This window comes from Heterodontus francisci, chromosome 31, assembly GCF_036365525.1.
Source record: "Heterodontus francisci isolate sHetFra1 chromosome 31, sHetFra1.hap1, whole genome shotgun sequence".
NCBI lineage: Eukaryota > Metazoa > Chordata > Chondrichthyes > Heterodontiformes > Heterodontidae > Heterodontus > Heterodontus francisci.
In genome coordinates, this window is record NC_090401.1 from 54,413,915 (window position 1) to 54,437,519 (window position 23,605).

Sequence of the window (23,605 nt, forward strand, 5' to 3'; positions counted from 1 at the left end):
GTTAAATTACCCTCGAATGCCTGCTTTAGATTAGTTCCATTGTCTGGCTTAGGGTTATTGAATTTAACGTTGTAGTCAGTCCACCAAGAAATTCCTTTGCCGTTTAGAGATATCTTGGTGGAAGATCCATTGCTATTTACCTTATATACCACAAAGGAATCTGAAAGAAAGAAATACACTGACAAGTTTATTTTCCAACATCGCAAAGCAGAGTTTATACTTGTCACTGAGTAATGAGGGGGAAAAGAGAGAGACAGTCGGACAATGTGCTCATCGCAGGAATTCGCCAGAAAAATTGAACAGAAGCAATCTTCACAAATGCTTTCATGATGTCGCCACACCTCAGAGATGTCTTCAAGTTATTTTGACTAACGGTCTAGTTTGCTGCATGTCCCCTCTTCCCGCTGCTCTGCTACTGGAGGCAAAACCGGCAGCCATCTCACCCCTGGACTCTGGAATTCTCTTCCCAAACAGCTTTGCAATGCTACCTCTCTCCTCCCCCACCTTCAAAAGCCTCCTCGGAACCCACCGCTTTGACTGTGGTCTCAATTTCCCTCTCCTCCCACCCCACCCTGCTTCCTGCTGTGTACATTGCTGCCTCTAGCAAAATACCTCAGGGCATTTTATTGTTCTGTATAAAAAACAATTAACATATTTTTCAATCTGAAATAGCAAGCAAGGTTTGGCCAAACTTTCACTGCTATCTATGTCCACTCTAGTGTATCACATGTTTATTAACTTAAAGGAGAGTTTTTTTTCAAAAAAAAAAAAGAGGACTGTTAGGACATAGAATATCTTAGCAGAAACAATGGTGGAAGCAGATCCATGAAGCTTTAAAAGGGGAGTGAATAGATATCTGATTTAAAAGATATAAAAGGGCAGAGCAATGGGACTAATGGATAGCTGTTTCAGAGAGCTAACATGGAAGCAGAGGAGGCCATTCAGCCCATTGTGTTGCAAAATTCTATGATTCCAATATCTAAATGCTGCTTTTGCTTAAGGTTCTACAGAGAAATTAAATGACTGAACCTTCCAGATGACATGTATATGGTATATGAAGAAAAAATGGTGGGGTTGAAAACATCAACTACATAAAGTGCAACACTGTCAACATATACTGTATGTTAATCTCAACTGAACTGTACAGTGAATCACAACATACAGGAACTCACCATTAAACAAGCTGTTTGCAATGGCTCCACAGGGAGCGATTGGCCGCTTTTGACTATCCAGACGGAATGGAAGGCAGTATTCAGAAGGGTTCTGTGAAAATATTAAGCAGGCAATGAAAGAATATTGACAAAGTCAATTTGGCAGATTTGCATCAAGTCCCAATGTGAGATTTACAAATACATGTTTGCTTTCATTTCCGTTTTTAGTGCACTTATGTGCTACTGACCTCCTTTCGAGGGTCAACAGGACACAGCTTCTAACTTCTGCACTTGAGTTTCATGAACTGTCGGGTAGGGGATACTGTTGGGAGTTCACGACTTTTATATTGTAGTGTGATGTCGCTGACAAATAATATGCCCCTCTGCTGGTGGCACTGTATGACTATTAAAGTAACTTTTCAGGAAGTGGGAGTAGGGAATTGAATTGGCTACTTTCCATATACTGGGTGATAGGAAGAAGCCAGTAGTGGTGAAAGAGCTCCACACATACACAAACACAGACTAAATTTATGCTCTCTCCTTTACAGCCACTATTTTCTTCCAATTGCTCTCGACAATCAGAAAACCAGAAACAAATAGAATGACAGTGTAACAGACAGCACAAGCTTTAAAAATAAAACAAACCTGAACGCATGGCTGACATGCTTGCTACAGTTATAAGCACACGAGGTTGGGTCACGCCAGGTAATCTGCTTTTCAGGTTTCAGTATGAGGAATGACCTAGTGTACAACATAACTGGGATCTCAGTCTCAAAGGCCAAAAGATTTGCAAATTATGAATGGTGCATGTGGCAGTGACAGTAGCCTGGATAAGTCATTGATTTTTTTTTTAAAGTTGTGATTCAAATGCTAGTTTAGTTCATGTTTGCCCTTTTCCATGTTGTCTGACTTTATGGATCCTGAGAATTTTTTCCCCCCCTTTCTGGGAAATTTCTCCTGTAGTAAAGCTGCCTCTTTAGACGGACGATGCCTCATATTTTGTGGCTATAATGATGGGGAAACTGCCAGTGCTTGCTGTCGTTGCTCTGGTGAAACTGACAGCAACGTCTGGCATCTGCATATGTGCAGTTAAACGCAAAAATCCAGAAGCTGCTGTAAGTGATTCCCCGCTTCTCTACAGCGTGCGCTGTGAAGTTCTCGCAGATGAAAATCAATTAGAAATCACTGAATTGATGTGAACTTCCACTTTTTATGCTTTTATCGCTGCGAAAACACTTGAGAAAGTTATACATTGTTGAATGAGATGTAACTGGATTTTTAAACGTGCTGTTATGCAGGCCCCACCTGCCAAGCATGAGGCATATTAATTTCGCCACATGGACATTATATTTCAAATGGCTGAAGTGAAGAAAGGACTTGCTTTAAAAAAAAATTGCCAGATCTTGGCTGGAAATATATTTGCATATTAACTGTCAGTGTTTGGAAGGATAAAGCAGCCATTCCCTGACACATTCAACCCACAGTGGACTTTTGATCACCAGACGTTGAAGGTGGGGGAGCTCGCATTTCAGGTTGACTGTTAAGATGGCCGAATACACAAACAGACATGGTCAAACCAGATAGTCACATGACTAATCTGCTGGGCAACCTGAGTTTTTTGAACTTGTACAAACAGTTCAGAGAAAGTCGGTTTGCTCCTGAACGGAGAAGATCGCTCCTGTCTGCTCCCATCTTCTTCTAACAAGCTTCTGAATCCACTGAAGACACAGGAACCTCAAGACAGAAAAGTCTCCTACAGCGAACAAGGTTTAAGAAGAATACCTGGCCCCAACAAAAAGCAAGATCAACTTACAATCAAGGACTCTACAGTGAGCTCGAAGAACCGTAACAAAAGCTCCTCAGATATTGCCTCAAACATTTCCACTTTATTTTTCTTCTGCTCTTTTTAGTTTAGTTTAGAGATACAGCACTGAAACAGGCCCTTCGGCCCACCGAGTCTGTGCCGACCATCAACCACCCAATTATACTAATCCTACACTAATCCCATTTTCCTACCACACCCCCACCTGTCCCTATATTTCCCTACAACCTACCTATACTAGGGGCAATTTATAATGGCCAATTAACCTACCAACCTGCAAGTCTTTTGGCATGTGGGAGGAAACCGGAGCACCCGGAGGAAACCCACGCAGACACAGGGAGAACTTGCAAACTCCACACAGGCAGTACCCAGAATTGAACCTGGGTCGCTGGAGCTGTGAGGTTGCGGTGCTAACCACTGCGCCACTCTGCCGCCCCTCTGTCTCTATTTGCATGGGTGTGTCGTGTATCCATAGGCTTCAACTGAATTAGAGTTTAAGTCTAATAAATTTCAGCTTTTCTTCTTTAAACCTAAGAAAGCCTGAAATAAAAACAAGAAATGCTGGAATCACTCAGCAGGTCTGGCAGCATCTGTGGAAAGAGAAGCAGAGTTAACGTTTCGGGTCAGTGACCCTTCTTCGGAACTGTTTGTTCTGGTTTCTTTGCCTTATAATTGGAAAGGCGGTGAACAAGGATTCACCAAGGGAGATCTAAAAACAGAGCGTGTTTAAAATGAAACCCGTTACGGTAAGACCAGGTGAAGGCTGAAAGGGAATCCTAGCCCTCTTTCTCACCTGATCATAACAGTGTACTAAGTCATAATTACTGTTGAGCAACATCTCTGGCCCTGAAAAAACTAATTTTAGATTTGTGGAATGCCAAGTTTTTCGATTCCATGCTAAAAATTCCAGATTTTTAAAATAAAAATCAACAAAAATTGCTTGATATTTCAGCTTCTACCTTCATCCCATGTGTATGTCCCAATCGTTATTTTGCTTTTTGTAAGATTATAAAAAGTAAATGATGAAAGTTGCTCGTCACTTCTCAGCTTGCTGTCTGAGAATTCTCCAATGTGACTAGCTGTTTAGCGTGCCTGATGACATCACCATGCCAGAGATCCCTTATAGCTGACACCAGAATGAAATTAATGTCAGGAAAGGTGAAATCCACGCTACGGAGCTTACTAGATCTTAAAAAGGTCACTTCACCGCTAATTGCAAAACCAGGGACAAAAGAACAATTCTCCAGAAGGAAGAACGTAGAACAGATTTGTACAATCAGCACACCAGGGACAGAAGCACCCTTTCTGAGTGTACATTTTCTGTAGGATCCTGGTGCAGGTTGCTGCAGGTGTGACACCAGAATCAGCCTACAGATTGACCTCGTGTGCATCTTCTGATGTTGGTAAGAGCACTACCCAGTAAGGACCTTCAGCCAGAAGGTGTTGAGTTTGTGTTAGGTTAGCTGATCCTAGAACCTACAGGTGGGAAGGAAGTTGAAATTCATCCAGGATTCCACTCCTGATTGGTTTCTGGGATGTGCATGCAAGTGGATATCAAGGGACCTCATGCCTGCCATAGTTGCCCAGACTGTAGATACTCAGTCCAGGCTTTTGCGTATAATAGCTGCTTGCACTGCCTGCCATTTTCACACACGAGGCAGAACCTTTAGAACAAAAAGGAGTGGAAATTGGATTTTTTTTAAAGAAGTACTCTTAGGCAATAGACTGTTGACTTTAGCATTCTCGCACTACGTGACACTTGCTGTGTGGTTAGGTTGAAAAGCTCAAGTGGGGGAAAGGTTGCCAAGTGTCCAGAACGATCGTCCTGGAGTCATTATGCTAAGAAGTATGAATTTGGAGGCAAAAATCAGAATTTTCAGCACCAAAGGCAGCCATTCAGCCCATCATGCTTGTGCTGACTCTTTGGAAGAGCTATCCAATTAATCCCACTCCCCTGCTCTTCCCTCATTGCCTTTTTCCTTTTGGATAGTTACTATTGAATCTGCTTCCACCATCCTTTCAGGCACTGCGTTCCAAATCATCATAACTTGCTGTGTAAAAAAAATTCTCCTCTTCTCCCCCCAGTTCTTTTGCCCGATTACGGAGGAGAACCATGGCTCTATGCAAACCTGCATTTGACATGATTTTTTTTTAATGTTCCAAAATCTTACTCATTAGGCACATATATCCCGTAATGTTCTGAGCAAAACCAAAATTTCACACAAGTTAAGCTCAGGATTATTTGGATTAACAACAAAACCTACTGGAAGTACACAGCAGACCAGTCAGGATCTGTTGAGGGAAAAGACAGGTTAGAAGGTTCGTCAGTTCGAATGAAGGCCACACAGCAGATAACATGATTACCGATCTTTTCTCTTTATGGATGCTGACTGACCCATCATATATTTCAAGCGTTTGCATATTTCCTTGTTATTTTTAAATTATATTTTAGTACTACTTCAAGTTCAAAGAGCTGTGCTCACGTTTGATCTGCAGAAGGTTTGGGTAGAATGCAAGGCAAGTTTAGAAAAATATTGAAAACATTTAGAATCACTGCAACCATTCATCAACCCTGTTCCAGCCTTTACCTTTAAATAGTTCAAATCCCCATTCAGCTGATCATCATCTCGGGAGATTCCATATTTACGATGATTCTGATAGAAGTTCGATAATTCATAGTACATGAAAACAGGGCCCTAGAAAGAAACACAGCATGCTCCATTTGTTATATTCAGCAACAACTCTTGCACAAATCTTTCTTAGCTGGACACTCAGTAAATGGGACATGTATAAAGCAAATGATTCCATTTTACCCATCATTACATTGCAGATCCCCATCAATATTTTCTTTTGAATACTTGAACTCCGTTTGCCAAATGTAATTTGGATCAACCTGGCAAATTATTAATAAGCTTCAACCTTGCTGAGTTGTCAATATCCTGCTAGTTTGGATAGATAAAACACAAATACAACACCTTTTTATTCGTTCACAGGATGTGGACATCGCTGGTTAGGCCAGCATTTATTGCCCATCCCTAATTGCCCTTGACAAGGTGGTGATGAGCTGCCTTCTTGAACCACTGCAGTCCATGTGGTATACCTACAATGCTGTTAGGAAGTGAGTTCCAGGATTTTGATCCTGCGACAGTGAAGGAATGGCGATATAGTTCCAAGTCAGGATTGTGTGTGGCTTGGAGGGGAACTTGCAGAGGGTGGTGTTCCCATGCAACTGCTGCCCTTGTCCTTCTAGGTGGTTGAGGTCGCGAGTTTGGAAGGTGCTGTCGAAGGAGCCTTTTTGAGTTGCTGCAGTGCATCCTGTAGATGGTACACACTGCTGCCATGGTGCGTTGGTGGTGAAACGAGTGAATGTTGAAGGTGGTGAATGGGGTGCCAATCAAGTGGGCTGGTTGCCCTGAATGGTGTAGAGCTTCTGAGTGTTGTTGAAGCTGCACCCATCCAGGCAAGTGGAGAGTATTCCATCACACTCCTGACTTGTGCCTTGTAGATGGTGGACAGGCATTGGAGAGTCAGGAGGTGAGTTACTCACTGCAGAATTCCCAACCTCTAACCTGCTCTTTAGCCACAGTGCTTATATGGCTGGTCCAATTCAGTTTCTGGTCATTGGTAACACCCACGATGTTGATAGTGGGGGCTTCAGTGATGGTAATACCACTGAACGTCAAGGGGAAATAGTTGTATTCTCTCTTGTTGGAGATTGTCATTGCCTGGCACTGGCATGGCATGAATGTAACTTGCCATTTATCTGTCCAAGCCTGAATGTTATCCATTTCTTACTGCATATAGACACAGGTGTTGTTACATGACTGGTAGTGTTGTCCATTCCTGAAATTTAAACCAATATCCTAACTGCTTGTTCAGATCGAAGTGATCCAGGAGAACTCCACGCTCTCAGTGTCCTGGCCATTATTCCTCTCTCAAACACCAAAAACTGATGAAATGGTCATTCAGCTGATTAGTGTTTCTGGGATCTTGCTGTGTTCAAAGTGGCTACCACATGCACCCTCCATGGTCAATTTAAAGTAATTCTGGGTAGCTGATGTACTTTGGGACATCCTAAGAAATGTGATAAAGGGCTACATAAGCTGATTATTAAATAATCAGAACACTGAAAGCTACAAAAAGACTAAGTGACTTTCTAATTATAACAATTTAAAAATCAGAAACACTAATTTGAGAGACATATGTCTGGTCAACCCCATGAGTGGATCAAACAGACACGATGGGCCGAAGGGTCTGTTTCTGTGCTGTATAACTCTATGACTCTATTCAGGAGTGTGCCCATACTGCTCAATATCTAAATGATAGCATAAGCCAAGAATGCAACATTTAGACCACTTTGTGATCAGAGCTGGGAATACTATCTTTCACACACGCCGTTCTCCAATTTTTCTGAAGGTGAACTGGAATACTTGGTGGGACTAAAGCCAGAAACAAACTATTTAAGTAGCTTTATTTTACAAACTGCAAGTGAATGTACAGAAGAACCTTAGAGCTGAGAAGACAAAGAGGAAATGTTATAGTTGTTTAAAATCCTGAAGGGTTTAGATAGAGTAGATATAGATAAATTGTTTGCTTTAGCTGAAGGTCAATAACCAGAGGTCACAGATTTTAAAAAAAAATGATTGGCAAAAGAACCAGAGGTGACATGAGGAAAAATGTTTTTACACAAGTGGTTAGGATTTGGAATGCGCTGCCTAATGGGGTGTTGGAAACAGATTCAATAGTAGCTTTCAAAAAGGAAATGGATACATACCAGGAGAAAAAAATTGCAGGGATATGGGGGAAGACAGGGGAGTGCGATGAACTGGACTGTTCTTTGAAATAAAGCCTGGCTGCCCGAACCGAACCAGGCTAGACCCAACTATGTGTCTGGTTCGGGTCAGGTCGGGCATGAAAAAAAATTAAAGGGCTCAGGCTGGGTTTTAATTTAATACCTGAGCCAGGCTTTACTTTGAAACAGCTGGTGCATACCCAACAGACCGAATGGCCTCTTGTGCTGTACTATTCCATAAGAACAGATGTAATCAAATCTCATCTTGATTTATCCAACTAAAGATCCCTCCTCAAGGACAAGAGAAATATGCCACACTATCCCGTTAGCTCATTTAACTGCCCACAGGCCTCCAAAGTTGACCACAAGGGGGCAGCTTGGGATGCTGGCCCTTTTTTTTTAACGGATGCGTTTGCTGACAATGCCACCATTAGATGGCACATACTGTCGCACACACAATTGACTGAAACGTCACTGCGACGTCTCAGGCAGCTGCCAGTAATAAAGATGGCGCTGCTCAATTTGGCACAAAACGCAAACCCTCTTCCCGCTTCAATGTCCGCTTCTCTATTCATCACTCCTACCTGCTCGCCACTCCCTCCCTTGCCTGACTGTGCGCCACTCCCTCTCACCTTTCCCGACTGCTCACTACTCCCTCCTGCGCCCATCTGCTCGCCACTTGTTTATCGTCCCTGTTGCTCGTGCGACCCTCTGCTTGCTTCTCTTTCGCCCCCTCCACTGCTCGCTCGTCACATGGTGGTGTAAAGTATGTAGTGACATCAACAATGCAAATGCATGGTGACCTTAATGCTGGTAAGCATGGACACACTTGGGATGACAGACTGTTGGTCTGTGTTGTCAGGAGATATTGTTTTTTTTTTTTAATTGTCCCTCCCCACAGGGAATGGCTGCCCTCAGCTCATTCACCACATTCACAGTCACATGACTGAGTACAGGGACTCAACATCCGGACGGACCACTCGGCATTGACCTAGGCACTGGAAACAACAATGGCAAACCTGTCGACCCTACAAAGTCTTCCTTACTAACATCTGGGGGCTTGTGCCACAGACAAGTCAAGCAACAGCCTGACATAGTCATAGTCACGGAATCATACCTGACAGACAATGTCCCAGACACTGCCATCACGATCCCTGGGTATGTCCTGTCCCACTGGCAGGACAGACCCAGCAGAGGTGGTGGCACAGTGGTATACAGTCAGAAGGGAGTTGCCCTGGGAGTCCTCAACATCGGCTCTGGACCCCATCAAGTCTCATGGTATCAGGTCAAACATGGACAAGGAAACCTCCTACTGATTACCACCTACTGCCCTCCCTCAGCTGATGAATCAGTACTCCTCCATGTTGAACATCACATGGAGGAAGCACTGAGGGTGGCAAGGACACAGAATGCACTCTGGGTGGGGGGCTTCAATGTCCATCACAAAAAGAGCCCCGGTAGCAGCACTACTGACCGAGCTGGCTGAGTCCTAAAGGACATAGCTGCTAGACTGGGTATGCGGCAGGTGGTGAGGGAACCAACAAGAGGGAAAAACATACTTGACCTCATCCTCATCAATCTGCCTGCCACAGCTGCATCTGTCCATGACAGTATTGGTAGGAGTGACCACCGCACAGTCCCTGTGGAGACGAAGTCCCACCTTCACATTGAGGATACCCTCCATCATGTTGTGTGGCACTACCACCATGCTAAATGGGATAGATTTCGAACAGATCTAACAATGCAAAACTGGACATCCATGAGACGCTGTGGGCCATCAGCAGCAGCAGAATTGTACTCAACCACAATCTATAACCTCACGGCCCGGCATACAGGGAGGCAGTGGCGTAGTGGTATTGTCACTGGACTAGTAACCCAGAGACCCAGGGTATTGCTCTGCTCACAGCAGAAGGTGGAATTTGAATTCAATTAATAAATCTGGAGTTAAAAAGCTAGTCTAATGATGGCCATGAAACCAGTCAACTGTTGTAAAAACCCATTTGGTTCACTAATGACCTTTAGGGAAGGAAATCTGCTGTCCTCACCTGGTCTGGCCTACGTGACTCCAGACCCACAGCAATGTGGCTGACTCTTACATGCCCTCTGAAATGGCCTCGCAATCCACTCAGTTGTATCTAACCACTAGCACTGTGGATGTACCTACACCACATGGACTGCAACAGTTCAAGAAGGCAGCTCACTGCCACCTTCTCAAGGGCAATTAGGGATGGACAATAAATGCTGGCCTGGCCAGCGATGCCCATATCCTATGAATGGATTTTTTAAAAATCCCCCACTCTACCATTACCATCAAGCCAGGAGACCAACCCTGGTTCAATGAAGAGTGCAGGAGGACATGCCAGGAGCAGCTCCAGGCATACCTCAAAATGAGGTGTCAACCTGGTGAAGCTACAACACAGGACTAACTGCGTGCCAAACAGCGTAAGCAGCATGCAATAACAGAGCTAAGCAATCCCATAACCAATGGATCAGATCTAAGCTCTGCAGTCCTGCCACATCCAGTCGTGAATGGTAGTGGATAATTAAACAACTAATGGAGGAGGTGGCTCCACAAATATCCCCATCCTCAATGATGGGGGAGCCCAGCACATCAGTGCAAAAGATAAGGCTGAAGAAACTGCAACAATCTTCAGCCAGAAGTGCCGAGTTGATGATCCATCTAGGCTTCCTCCTGAAGTCCCCAGCATTACAGATGCCAGACTTCAGCCAATTCGATTCACTCCGCGTGAGATCAAGAAACGACTGAAGGCACTGGATACTTCAAAAGCTATGGGCCCTGACAATATTCCGGCAATAGTACTGAAGACCTGTGCTCCAGAACTTGCCATACATCTAGCCAAGCTGTTCCAGTACAGCTACAACATTGGCATCTACCCTGCAATGTGGAAAATTGCCCAGGTATGTCCTATACACAAAAAGCAGGACAAGTCCATCCCGGCCAATTACCACCCCATCAGTCTACTCTCAATTATCAGTAAAGTGATGGAAGGTGTCATCAACAGTGCCATCAAGCGGCACTTGCTTCGCAATAACTTTCTCAGTGACATTCAGTTTGGATTCCGCCAGGGCCACTCAGCTCCTGACCTCATTACAGCCTTGGTTCAAACATGGATAAAACAGCTGAACTCAAGAGGTGAGGTGAGAGTGACTGCCCTTGACATCAAAGCAGCATTTGACCGTGTATGGCATCAAGGAGCCCTAGCAAAACTGAAGTCAATGGGAATCAGGAGGGAAACTCCCCGCTGGTTGGAATCACACCTAGCGCAAAGGAAGATGGTTGTGGTTGTTGGAGGTCAATCATCTGAGCTCCAGGACATCACTGCAGGAGTTCATCAGGGTAGTGTCCGAGGCCCAACCATCTTCAGCTGCTTCATCAATGACCTTCCTTCAATCATAAGGTCAGAAATGGGGATGTTCGCTGATGATTGCACAATGTTCAGCACCATTCGCAGCTCCTCAGATACTGAAGCAGTCGTGTAGAAATGCAGCAAGACCTGGACAATATCCAGGCTTGAGCTGATAAATGGCAAGTAACATTCATACCACACAAGTGCCAAGCAATGACCATCTCCAACAAAAGAGAATCTAACCATCTCCCCTTGACATTCAATGGCATTACCATTGCTGAATCTCCCACTATCAACATTCTAGGGGCTACCATTGACCAGAAACTGAACTGGAATAGCCATATAAATATCGTGGCTACAAGAGGTCAGAGGCTAGGAATCCTGCAGCGAGTAACTCACCTCCTGGCTCCCCAAAGGCTGTCCACCATCTACAAGGCACAAGTCAGGAGTGCGATGGAATACTCTCCACTTGCCTGGACGAGTGCAGCTCCGACAAAATTCAAGCAGCTCGACACCATCCAGGACAAAGCAACCCACTTGACTGTTTGTGGGTGCGGTGTCATTCACTCCCTCCCACCATAGTGGGAGCAGTGTGTACCATCTACAAGAGGAACTGCAGCAATGCAAAACGGCTCCTCAGACAGCACCTTCCAAACCTGCAACTTCTACCAACTGGAAGGACAAGGGCAGCAGATGCATGGGAACACCACCACCTGCAGGTTCCCCTCCAAGTCACACACCATCCTGACTTGGAACTATATCGCCGTTCCTTCACTGTCGCTGGGTCAAGATCCTGGAACTCCCTTCCTAACAGCACTGTGGGTGTACCTACCTCCTACAAACTGCAGCGGTTCAAGAAGGCAGCTCACCACCACATTCTCAAGGGCAATTAAGGATGGGCAATAAATGCTGGCCTGGCCAGCGATGCCCACATCCCACGAACGAACAAAAAAGAATAGGGAACTGATACTGTAAACCTATATCCCAACAGATCATAGCACAACACACTGGAACTCCTACAGGTCACATCAGCCTTGAAACTGCTTCATTTAACAATTGAGGTCCGTCTGATTTAGTTTTGTTTCTTAGTGTAATGTCAGGGTTGGATTTTAGAAACGTTTAATTGAATTGAATTAAGTTGGCTTACTTCCTCAACCACAATTCCTTCACTTCCATTACCAGGTTGACTACTCCATCTGTGGAGGACAGCCAGTAGGACCCAGCAGCAATCCCTTTCAAACAAACAGTCAGGTTATGAAGGTACAGCAAGAAAGAATCTTCACCAAATATTTACATTAGAGGTATCCAAAGGCACTATATAAAAGTGGCAGTATATCCACTTGTATGCAACCTTCAGAAAGCTAGAAAGAGTATAAGGCCATAAGGAGGAGGCCATTCAATAAGATCATGGCTGATCTGATCTTGGCCTCAATTCCACTTTCCTGCCAGTCCCCCATAACCCTCGACTCCCCTATAGTTCAAAGCTTTGTCTCTCAGAATATATTCAATGTCTGTCTTAACAGTTCTCTGGGGTACAGAATTCCAAAGATTCACAGCCCTTTGAGTGAAGAAATTTCTCATCATCTTAAATGGGTGACCCCTTATTCTGAAATTATGCCCCCAGTTCTAGATTCTCACGAGGGGAAGCATCCTCTCAGTGTCTACCCTGTCAAGCCCCCCCAGAATCTTCTACGTTTCAATATAATCTTTTATTCTTCTGAACTCGAATGAGCACAGACCCAATCTGCACAGAGCTGTAGCTGACTTTCCAGTTGCCACTGTTAAGCCCTCAGCAAGGACATGTATTGGAAAAATGTCTGACTTCCTGATGTTAATGGGTTCCATAGCCTCACTGATTAGGAGTAATGATGCCAATTACAGGCAGAGTATCACCCCAATCTAGTTTGAAGTGGCCCAGGTACTCCCTCTACAGCTCAGGTTCATCATGGCCAGATGCTCCATCTATACAATCGGGTTTGAAAGTGGAGTCATTGGACCTAGCAGGCTCACGAGGGCACTCCAGGTCATCGACAACGTCCATCACAGGCTGAACATATTATGTACCGTGTACAGTGTAAAGAATTATGTATGTGGACTTACTACTACATATATATTATTACCATCACTGTGTACATTTATCTTTGCCTGGCTGATATTTTCTTTTGGAAGTTAAGGTTGGGAATCCTCATTATTCTCACTATTTCCAGGAGTTCTGGATGCAGAAGCCATGGAAAACCATTGCTCTAAATTTCTTAAATCACAACACCTTCAAAAGAGTTCCCCTCAGTTTAAGATGACCTTTTCTGACACTTTTCATCTACATAGGTTCTCCAATTCAGACTGCCAAATTATGAACACCTTCATATAGTGGGCTCTTTCCCAACAGGAGATGAATTGAGACATTCCAAACTCATTTCACTCAGCAACACTGCAACCAGCAGAAAGAGAGGAGAGGAGACTTTCTCCAATGATGTGAGCTAGATTCAAATCCAGGATTCCCAAGTGGACTAGGAAAGTAAAATCTACTTCACTCTGATTAGAAATTTTAAAATGTATTGACATTTTCGATAATCTCAGTTTTTTTTATATTAGCTCACAACTAAATGGATCACTGAAGAGCAAAGAGGAATGAGGCACAAAATTCCCTGATCCATGTGGTATGACAGTTGTGCTATTTATTAAAATAAAGTAATTAGATAATTTTCCTTTTCATCCTCTCAATTTCCTCCTATCGTTTTCTCGTGGAGTGTCCCATGCTAGGCTATAGTCCTAAAGGCTGCAACAACCTCTGCTATCTCACCCAAGAGGTTGTTCTTCATGAGTGATACTCAGCAGTGAGTCATAGAATCGCACAGCACAAAAGGAGGCCATTCGGCCCATCAAGTCCTCACTGGCTCTTCCGAACAGCAATCCAGTTAGTCCCACTCGCCCACTCTTTCCCAATATCCTTGCAATTTTCTTTCTCCTTCAAATATTTATCCAACTCGCTTTTGAAGAATACCTTTAGGCTGTTTGACTTGCGGGTTGAGAAACGGGAAATAGATCTCAGCCTTAGCCAATGTCTAAAATGTGTGCATCTTGCAGTAAAGGTCACAAGTTAACAAACAGCAATGAGAATCTGGCTAATTTTTCCAAAGCATTGAAGCTAATTGCAATGCCTCCAACGCCAACACAGCTTAGATCAGCTAACTCAGGAAGGGTCAGGAATCCATCTTGAAACTCCTCTTGGTTTGTATGATTCCTAGTGGCTCCCAAATAGTCATATCACAATTACCTAGCTTCAGCTGGACATAGCACTAAGGAGCTGGACTTCAGTATTCCTGGTTGCAATGATGGGTTGATTTCAATAAAATACACTTGTTTTATACATTTATCATTTTATTCCTTTTGAAAACACTATGGGCTGGATTTTACAGACCCCCCCACCCCCTACATTGGGACTTGTGGCGGGGTGGTGGTGGAGGGGGAGTGGTGGTGCTGGAAAATGCCTCCGGCAGAGGTCCACCTCGGGCCTCGACGTCGGGCAGGCCCGACCTGATATTGCCTGCGGCGAGGCCTGTGGTGGTCCCCCCCTCGCCACTCAGCAACGGGACCAAAATTTAAATATGTTAATTTATTAAAATAAATGAACTAAGTACTTACCCGCTCCCGCCGTCCGTCCCGCTCCTACATTGGTGCCGGTGGCTGGCACTCCTGCGTCTTCGGATACCCATCCGGGAATCTGGAGCGGGAAACTGCGAGGTGGTGGTGGTGGCGGTGGGGAAAACAGGTATGTTTTTTTCAGTGCGGGGGGGGGGGATGTGGGGGGCGTAGGGGGAAGCGGCGCCAGATTGATTTGATCGGTGTAGGGGATGGTAGGAAGGGTAAAAGATTAAAGTTTGTGAACTTTGTGTTAGAGAGGGTCAGGTGCACAAGGTAAGTATTTTGGGGGGGCGGGGGGGGGAGAAAAAGAGGCCAAGGAGTTAGATCTATGGTTGTTGGGGAAGGGGGCAAATGGGAGAGGGACTAAGTCATTTAATTTAATTTTTTTTTTTAAAAGCCTATCCCTTTAATTTGTAAACGTAATGATGGGGCTTGAAGCCCTTTTAAAATGGTGTTAGTGCCTGTGCAATGGCTACTGATGCCATTGTTGGGGAGGGGCCGACTGCCCTCTCCATGTCATTGGGGTGGGCGGTCTGCCCTGGCCATTTAAATGAGCCGCCACGCTGAATAACACGACAGTTCCGCGACGTTCGGACTGGCGAAGCTGCCATTTTTGAAGCTCGCCGCCAATAAAATTTATCCTATGAATTTGCAGACACCTCAAAAGCAAAAGGTTACAATGTTTAAGTCTGAACCAAATATGGACCTACTTGTTGGGGAGAGCTCCTAATATTCTTACCGGCAAGATCTTGTCCACCTTGAACTGTATTGTGCACTTGCAATTCTTGGTAGCATTCTTAGTGCAATGGTGGCATGAGCTGTTTGGCACGTTGCCTGTATAGTCAAGCTGGAAAAAAAATTCCGATGTAAAACATTCAGACCATATACAATCAATCCATGCTGACCGTGGCTTGTTCTTAAAAGTTGAATCAAATTTGCTCATGCATAATGAAGGATTTATGTCAACAATTTTCTACTTTTTAAGTAATTTTCAGGTCTTCTGCATCAAGAGTCAGTTTCAGTTTTGTCTCCCAGTGTAGATATAAATAGGTTTCCTTCCTCCTTCACCTGAGCTATCATATTTGTGGTCTCCCAAATTAAAGCATTTGTGAGAAATTAGTTTCTGCTACTTTTTGTGCTTCTCTAGATGACCGAAATGTTAGAAATATAAAAGCAAAATACTGGAAATCTGAAATAAAAACAGAGTGCTGGAAAAACTCAGCAGGTCTGGCAGCATCTGTGGAGAGAGAAGCAGAGTTAACGTTTCAGGTCAGTGGCCCTTCTCTCCGACCGAGATGTTAGTGCTGGTAACTTTAACACTTTTCCATTTTGAGCACCCAATATCTGCATTGAAGACCTCCAGTCAAGGTACAACAACTTACATTTACATAGTGACTTTAATGTGAAAGAATGTCCAAAGGCACCCATCATATAGGCACAAGAAACACAGGCACGGAGGCAGTGACAGGAATTTTCCACGTAGTCCACTGGTTATTGACCTCTCTGCTAAAGGGAATAGATCCTTCACATCCACTCTATCTAGGCCCCTCATAATTTTATAGATGTCAATTATACCTCCACTCAGCCTCCTCTGTTCCAAAGAAAACAAAGCCCAGCCTATCTAATGTTTCCTCATTGCTAAATTTCTCCATTCTTGGCAACATCCTCACAAATCTCCTCTCTACCCTGTCTAGTGCGATCACATCCTACCTTAATATGGGGTGACCAGAATTGTATGCAATACTCTAGCTGTGGTCTAACTAGTGTTTTATACAGTTCTAGCATAACCTCTCTGCTCTCCTATTTTTTTTTTCCCAAAATATACTTTATTCATAAAAATCTGTAAAAATTACATTGCCAAACAGTTTCCAAACAGCACGAAAAAATACAAACATTGCAAAGGAGATCAGTTTCTTTCAATAATGTCATGAGTTTCTTCCCAACCCTTCCGTTTCACAATTGTCATGTCAATTACAGTTTTACATTTACAGCAATTGAGAATATTAACGATACAGTTCGAGGGGCTTCCCATGGTTCCAGCCCCTCAGTCCAGCTTGGTGGGGGAACCTTACACTGTGGTCTTTCCCCATTGAGCCTTTGCTGCGGCTGCCCCAAGCTTTAGTGCGTCCCTCAGCACGTAGTCCTGGACCTTGGAATGTGCCAGTCTGCAACATTCGGTGGTGGACAACTCTTTGCGCTGGAAGACCAGCAAGTTTCGGGCAGACCAAAGGGCGTCTTTCACCGAATTGATAGTCCTCCAGCAGCAGTTAATGTTTGTCTCGGTGTGCGTCCCTGGGAACAGCCCGTAGAGCACAGACTCCTGTGTTACAGAGCTGCTTGGGATGAACCTTGACAAAAACCACTGCATCTCTTTCCACACCTGCTTTGCAAAGGCACATTCCAGGAGGAGGTGGGCGACCGTCTCTTCCCCACCACAGCCAACGCGGGGGCACTGTGCGGAGGGGGCGAGACTTCGGGTGTGCATGAAGGATCTGACGGGGAGGGCCCTTCTCACCACCAGCCAAGCTACGTCTTGGTGCTTGTTTGAAAGTTCTGGTGATGAGGCATTCCGCCAAATGACTTTGACGGTCTGCTCGGGGAACCATCCGACAGGATCCACCGTTTCCTTTTCCCGTAGGGCCTTGAGGACATTCCGTGCAGACCACTGCCTGATGGACCGGTGGTCAAAGGTGTTTTTCCGCAGAAACTGCTCCACGAAGGATAGGTGGTACGGCGCCGCCCAACTGCACGGTGCGTTCCGCGGCAATGTGACCAGGCCCATCCTTCGCAACACCGGGGACAGATAGAACCTCAGCACGTAGTGACACTTGGAGTTTGCGTACTGGGGATCTACACATAGCTTGATGCAGCCGCACACGAAGGTGGTCATCAGGATGAGGGCCACGTTGGGTACATTTTTCCCGCCCATGTCCAGAGATTTGAACATCGTGTCCCTCCGGACCCGGTCCATTTTAGATCCCCAGACGAAGCGGAAAATGGCTCGGGTGACTGCCACGGCGCAGGAGTGGGGTATGGGCCAGACCTGCGCCACGTAGAGCAACAACGTGAGCGCCTCGCACCTGATGACCAGGTTCTTACCCACAATGGAGAGAGATCGCTGCCCCCACATGCCCAACTTTTGTCGTACCTTGGCTACTCGCTCCTCCCATGTTTTGGTGCACGCCCCGGCACTTCCGAACCATATCCCCAGCACCTTCAGGTAATCTGACCTGACGGTGAAGGGGACAAAGGATCGGTCAGCCCAGTTCCCAAAGAACATGGCCTCGCTCTTGCCGTGGTTAACTTTGGCTCCCGAGGCCAGTTCGAACTGGTCGCAGATGCTCATCAGTCTGCGCACGGACAGCGGATCCGAGCAGAAGACGGCGACGTCATCCATGTACAGGGAGGTTTTGACCTGAGTGCCTCCGCTGCCTGGGATTGTCACCCCTCTTATGCTCGCATCCTTCCTAATAGACTCAGCAAAGGGTTCAATACAGCAAACAAACAAGACCGGGGACAGAGGACAGCCCTGTCTGACTCCAGATTTGATCGGGAAACTTTCAGATTTCCACCCGTTGATTGACACTGCGCTACTGATGTTTGTGTAGAGCAGTTGGATCCAATTGCAGATTCCCTCCCCAAACCCCATTTTGGAAAGCACGTCCATCATGTAGGTGTGCGATATCCTGTCAAAAGCCTTCTCCTGGTCCAGACTGATGAGGCAGGTGTCCACCCTCCTGTCCCGTACGTAGGCGATCGTATCCCTGAGTAGCGCGAGACTATCAGAGATCTTCCTGCCGGGTACAGTACAGGTCTGATCGGGGTGAATCACCAACTCCAGAGCAGACTTGACTCGACTGGCTATGACTTTGGACAGAATCTTGTAATCAACATTAAGCAGTGAGATGGGCCGCCAATTTCTGATTTCTGCCCTCTCCCCCTTCTGCTTGTAAATGAGGGTGATGATGCTTCTTCTCATGGATTCTGACATGCTGCCGGCCAGGAGCATACTCTCGTATACTTCCAGCAGGTCCGGGCCGACCCAGTCCCACAGGGACGAGTACAACTCGACCGGTAAGCCGTCGCTCCCGGGGGTTTTACTCGTCTTGAAAGACTCGACGGCCTTTGTCAGCTCGTCCAGAATTAGCGGCTTGTCCAGTCTCTCCCTCCTGCTGTCATCTAGGACCTCTGTGATAGATGACAGGAAGGACTGGGAGGCTCTGCTGTCTGTGGGCTTCGCGTCATACAGCCCAGCATAAAAGGATTTGCTGATCCTTAGTATGTCGGACTGCGAAGACGTTACCGAGCCATCTTCTTCCTTCAGGCTGCTGATAACAGAGCTCTCTCTGTGTACCTTTTGGAAGAAGTAACGCGAGCACGTCTCATCCTGCTCGATGGAGCGGACTCTGGACCGGAAGATGATCTTGGAGGCCTCCTTGGCAAAGAGCGAGGCCTGCTGGCTCTTCACCTCTTGGAGGTCCTCCTTGACCTCGACCCCCATTGACTGCAACCGGAGTAGATTTTGCATAATTTTCTGGAGTCGGGACATTTCCCTCTGTCTCTCTCTCTCGCCTTCTGAACACCTTTGTGGATGAAGAACCTCTTGATGTTCTCCTTTATCGCTTCCCACCAGTGAACTGGAGACTCAAAGAGGGGTTTCACGGTCCTCCAACCTTTGTAATCCCTTTTGAGTTCCTCAACGTTCTCTGGGGTCAGCAGTGTCGCATTGAGCTTCCACGTCCCTCTGCCAACCCGCTGGTCGTCCTGTAAGTGACAGTCGGCCAGTAAGAGGCAGTGGTCGGAGAAGAACACTGGCTTGACGTCGGTGGATCCGACCGTGACAGCACGGGACACAAACAGGAAGTCAATCCTGGAACGGGCAGACCCGTCCGATCTTGACCATGTGTATCTGCGCTGCGCTCCGTCTGCAGGTTTGCTGAAGACGTCGTGCAGTTTGGCATCCTTAACTGTTTCTACTAGGAATCTGGACGTAGCGTCCAGTTTGCTGTCGTCACTGCCGGATCGTCCAGCCGCATCAATGATGCAGTTGAAGTCACCGCCTAGGATGACCGGCCTGGACGTCGCCAGCAGCAGTGGGAGCTGCTGGAAGACGGTCAGCCGCTCGCTGCGTTGTACCGGGGCGTACACGTTGATCAACCGGAGCGGAGCGTTGTTGTACATCACGTCTGCTACGAGGAGGCGGCCGCCCACCACCTCCTTAACTTCGGAGATGGTGAAGTTACCTCCCCGCAGCAGAATACCCAGGCCGGAGGAACGGCAGTCATTACCCCCCGACCAGATCGATGGCCCGTGGGACCACCATCGCGACCACTGCCTGTAGGTGCTGAGGTGTGGTATTCCACACTCCTGCAGAAACAGTAGGTCAGCTTTGACCTTGGCAAGGTAATCCAAGGTTGAAACACATCGCGTAGTAGATTTAATGCTACGCACATTAATGGAAGCAATTCTTACACCCATTTTTTACTAAAAATTAGTTGTTGCTTCCCATACCATTTGTCCTCGCTAGTCCCAGTCCTTCCCCTTCGGGATGTTCCTGCATACCCACCGTATGCGCAAGCAGTTTCACGTTGGTTGGGCTCAGAAACCCCTCCTGATTTTTCATGCAGGGTTTGTGCCGCTCGGGTGACATCGGGGGGGTCTTGTAGGCAGAGAGGATTGGGTTGTCCTCAGCTGCTTCCATCTGTTCCTCCTCGAAAACATCACAGCTCCCGGTCTCCCGGAGCTCAGGTGCGCCAGACGTGTCTTTGCTCCCGGTGTCCCGGAGCTGAGATGCGTTGGCCACGTCGTTACGTGTGGGGAATTGGGGTTGGGGCACGCCAGGCCCATCACAGCTTCCAGTGCCCGGGGGCTGGGATGCTTTATCATCCATCTCGGAGTTCTGCCCCTCTTTTGAAGGGGCTGTCATTCCAGCATTTCCCCGTCCAGTGAAGAGGAGTTGTTGCAGTCTGATTCAGAAGAGAGCCTCCTCTTGCCACTGGTTTGGGTGGTGGCTTTGGGATGTTTTTTCTTTGTGGTTTTCCTCTGGACCACTTGCCACTGACCTGTTTGTCCATCTGCTGCCTCCTCCTCCATTGATTCTGTCTGCGGAGGAGGGGTTTCCGGGCGCTGGGTAGGTGCTGGGTCGTTGGTTTCAGCCGCCTCCCCTTCCTTCTCAGGTTGAAGTTCCTCACTGCGGAGAAGGTTGCTGGTCTGCTTTCGAACAGCGGATGCCTTCGTCGAACCTTCGCCCGGCCATTCTTTGGACCTTGCCGCCTGAGCATAGCTGAGACAACGTTTGGGGCAGGTCTTGTAGAGATGGCCTGCCGCACCGCACAAGTTGCAACACTTAGTCCACTTACAGTCCTTGGTCTGATGGCCTTCCTCCTTGCAGTTCTTGCAAACAACCGTGCTGCAGTTGGCTGCCATGTGACCAGATTTGCCACAGGTGCGGCAAACTCTGGGCTGCCCAGCGTAGACCAAGAAGCCTCGACTTCCCCCGATAGCGAAGCTGGAGGGAGGGTGGATGATGGCTCCACTGGGATCTACCTTCAAGGTCACCTTGACCTGCCGCTTGCTGGTCCAGATCCCAAAGGGGTCCTTGACATCAGTGCTGCTGCCGGCCACCTCGACGTACCTGGCGAGAAAGGTGAGTACATCCACCACCGGAACATGGGGGTTGTAGAGGTGAATCGTCACCACCCGGTCCCGTTGTGACGGAAGCGTGAAGAGCGGCTCCGCTGTGAGGATCGACAGTGGAGCCCGGTCCCCTTTCTCCTTGAACGCCTTCAGGAACTTGATGCATCCCGCCACGTTCCGGAACGTCACGTCGAAGTATCCACTGCTGGGGAAATCCTGCAGGCAGAAGACGTCCGTCGCTTGAAATCCGCAGCAATCGAAGAGAATTTTCTTGATGAAGAAGGTGCGATCGACCGGTGCATCTCCTTCCTTGTCCTTCACGACCACCCGAACGGTGTTGCGCACTCCCTGGCCCGAAGCTCGAAAATTGGTTATAGCCATTTTACTCAAAGCTTCCCCAGGATCAAAAGGCAATGATCATGGTCTCTTCTCAATCAAATAAGCACTGATAAGAACAGATACTACACTTGATCTTAGCCAAAAGGCCGAGAAGCGACCTCTCTGCTCTCCTATGCCTTGACTAATGAAAGGAAATATCCTGTATGCCTTCTTAGCTACCTTATCTACCCATTCCGCTACTTCTGTGGACATCCACTCCAAGGTCCCTCTGTTCCTCTACACTTCTCAGTATCCACAATTTATTGTGTATTCACTTGCCTTGTTTGCATTCCCAAATGCATTATCTCATATCTATGGATTGAATGCCATTTGCCACTTTTATGCTCACCTGATCAGGTCATTCATAGCTTCCATTCTTTCTAGCAACCACATGGCCAATTTTCATATCATTCATAAACTTTTCAAATCATGCTCCGTACATTTAAGTCTAAATCGTTGATATATACAATGAAAAGTATAATAGACCCCCAGGTCTCTTTGGACCTCCACTGTTTTGAGCCTTTCATCATTTAGAAAGTACCCTATTGAATTTAGGTCCAAACTGAATGAATTTACTTTTGCCTATGTTGAAATCCACCTCCCTTAGTTTTACCCATTCACTTTATCTATCAGTATCTCTAATTCAATGCTTCCATCTACACTGCTTACAATGCCATCTATCTTTGTGTCAGACAAATGTGGATATATGGCTTTCTATTCCATCATACAAGTCATAAATAAATATGCTGAATAGTTGAGGCCTTGACAGATTCTTGCAGGACATCACTGGTTACATTCTGCCAATTAGAGTAACTGCCCATTATCCCTACTCTCTGTCACCTGCTGCTTAACCAAATTCCTAAACAGGTCAATAATTTGCCTTCAACTCCATGGGCTTCTACTTTAGCAGGTAGTCTCTTATGAGGGATTTTATCAAATGCTTTCTGGAAGTCCATATAAAATAACATCCATACACATTCCCCAGTCCAGTACTTTGCACAGTGGCGCAGTGGTTAATACCGCAGCCTCACAGCTCCAGCGACCCGGGTTCAATTCTGGGTACTGCCTGTGTGGAGTTTGCAAGTTCTCCCTGTGTCTGCGTGGATTTCCTCCGGGTGCTCCGGTTTCCTCCCACATGCCAAAGACCTGCAGGTTGATAGGTTAATTGGCCATTATAAATTGCCCCTAGTATAGGTAGGTGGTAGGGAAATATAGGGACAGGTGGAGATGTGGTAGGAATATGGGATTAGTGTAGGATTAGTACAAATGGGTGGCTGATGGTCGGCACAGACTCGGTGGGCCGAAGGGCCTGTTTCAGTGCTGTATCTCTAAAAAAGGTTCATCAGGCATGAGCTATCTTTTACAAATCCATGCTGGTTCGCTCTGATTAGCTGGAAGTTTTCAAAGTCCTTAGTCACTGTATCCTTAATTATACACTCTAGTAATTTCCTGACAACAAACGTTAGTCCAACTGGTCTATAATTCTCTGGTTTCCTCCTCTCACCATTCTTAAATAGGGTAGTGACATGTGCAATTCTCCAATCTAAAGGGAGGTTCCTGAATCAAGAGAACTTTGAAAATCCTGGGATGGAAACCATGTGGTCCTGGGTACTTGTCCCTCTTTAGTGTCATTATTTTCTTCATTACTGATGTTTTGCCTACATTAAAATTGGGGAGTCCCTGACCCTGATTCAATACTAGCTTCCTGGGGATTTCTGGCATCAGTTTTCAATAAGACAGATATCGCTCCTGACCAGTTTCTTTATCCTAATATCATTGTAATTTGTGTGTCAGTTTTGATATCCCTTCCAAGTTT

General features: G+C 46.3%; 1 protein-coding gene and 1 pseudogene across 1 annotated transcript in view; both read right to left on the minus strand.

Moving 5' to 3' along the window:
- Positions 1-23,605, minus strand: part of tmem30b (transmembrane protein 30B) — a 39,152-nt gene that overhangs the window by 5,518 nt on the left and 10,029 nt on the right. Inside the window, exons 3-6 of the mRNA XM_068011002.1 lie at positions 15,515-15,622; positions 5,562-5,669; positions 1,173-1,263; positions 11-160 (exon numbers count right to left, since the gene is read on the minus strand). Of these exons, the coding sequence (XP_067867103.1) occupies positions 11-160; positions 1,173-1,263; positions 5,562-5,669; positions 15,515-15,622 (457 nt within the window). The remainder of the gene's footprint in view (positions 1-10; positions 161-1,172; positions 1,264-5,561; positions 5,670-15,514; positions 15,623-23,605) is intronic.
- LOC137347374 (U2 spliceosomal RNA) lies at positions 21,800-21,908 on the minus strand (annotated as a pseudogene).